Genomic DNA, 1,670 nt, shown 5'->3' with positions numbered 1-1,670 from the left:
GGCTTACCTCCCTAGACTGCCTATTATTTTAGGGGGCTCCCCCCCCAAGGCCCCTGCTGTAATAGGGGGTAAGTAATAGGGGGTTTTGCGGTAAGTAATAGGGGGTTTAGCTCTAGTCCTATTTCCCCCAAGGCCTGCTCTTAATTTAGAAATAAGTAATAGGGGGTTTATAACTAGAGCTAGTAAGGGTAACTACCTACCTAGAGAGATACTCTCTAGTAGGCTACTACTAAAACCGGGTACCTATAACTAGAAGCTACTAAAGTAATAGGGGAATTACTACCCTAGAACTGCTAGTAGCCCCCCCCCTATCTCCCCTTTTATAGGCCGGCCTTTAGGGCCTTAACTTTCTAAATAGGGAGGAAGGTATTCCTATTTTTAACTAAGCTAGCGGTAGGCTTACGCTTAGTAGCTTATAACTATAAGGCTACTTAACTACTTACACAACCTAGCTAGATAACTAAGTTATCTATAAAGGATTTAATCCTGTGCACTATATAATTATAATATACTAGCTAGTAACCTTAACTTTAATAGGGCTGTAGACGCCGGCCTAGTAAGGTTCTAGGCTAAAGGCCTATTTATATCTAACTAGTGTAGGCAGAAATTATCCTATTCTGGTATAGATTCTAACTTAGAGGCGTTTAGCTATAATCTAGTAGATAGTAGCTTTGCGGTAATACCTAGTTAGATAGCTATAAAAACTAATTATCTAAATCTACAGTTTCTCTTATACTAAGCAGAATTACTATTAGGGTAAGGTTATTAGTAGGGTAAAACTAACCTATCTTATAATAGTCTAAACCCAGCTTATATTCCCTATTAGTAGGTAAATAATCTAACGCTTACTAAATTCTACTTTAGTATAATAGGAAGAGCTAATATTAAAGGATTAAAAAGCAACGTTACTATAAACGCTTAGCTACTATAAGCTAGTTATCCCTATAGTAACTTTTCTAGTACCTCTAGCCTTAAATTTTAAGGGACTAAAGAATTAATAGGCTACACTTTTATAGTTTATATTTACACTAAAAATTAAAATTAAGGGGACTTTTGCCCTTTTACTCTACTAGAGATTTCTATTCTCTATAAGTCCCCCTTAGGACACCTACGTTATAGTTTAACAGATGTACTGCCCTAGCTAAACTCCCTACCTAATAATGTCTTTAACCCAGATTAGCCTATAAAGGACCTTAACACTAGAAGTTAGATAGTAAGGCTTAGCTCCGCTTTATTAAATAAGTAAAAAAATAATAAGAGTAGTAGTATTTTACTAGCGCTAAAGCTCCTACCTATTCTACACCCCCTATGTCTTTTTATAATATTAAACTAGAGTTAAGCTTAACAGGGTCTTCTTTCCCTACTAATTTAGCTAAGCCTGTTCCCTTGGCTGTAGTTTCGCTAGATAGTAGATAGGGATAGTAGAAATCTTATTAATCTATTTATACGCATTACTAATTAGATAACAAGGTATTTAGCTACCTTAAGAGAGTTATAGTTACTCCTACTATTTACCTACGCTTAGTTAAATCTCTTTGCTTTAATATTTAGAGCACTAGGCAGAAATTACATTATATTAATACTACTTTCTAACTATTGTAATACTATATTTTAATTAGATAGTTAGATTCCCCTTATCTATACTAGTTCTAAGTTAGTTATTAAGTATA

At 34.6% G+C, this 1,670-nt stretch overlaps 1 protein-coding gene across 1 annotated transcript; it reads left to right on the top strand.

Annotated features, from left to right (window-relative positions):
• Nucleotides 1-1,266: 1,266 nt before the first annotated feature.
• On the top strand, nucleotides 1,267-1,416 carry P153DRAFT_304275 (uncharacterized protein; the record flags this gene model as incomplete). Its single annotated transcript, XM_033664562.1, has 1 exon — nucleotides 1,267-1,416. A coding segment is annotated over one exon (150 nt), but the record flags the coding sequence as incomplete, so codon positions are not given.
• Nucleotides 1,417-1,670: the final 254 nt, after the last annotated feature.

This window comes from Dothidotthia symphoricarpi (assembly GCF_010015815.1).
Source record: "Dothidotthia symphoricarpi CBS 119687 unplaced genomic scaffold P153scaffold_34, whole genome shotgun sequence".
NCBI lineage: Eukaryota > Fungi > Ascomycota > Dothideomycetes > Pleosporales > Dothidotthiaceae > Dothidotthia > Dothidotthia symphoricarpi.
Note: the sequence above shows the minus strand (reverse complement) of the source record. Positions and strands in the feature narration are given on the sequence as shown.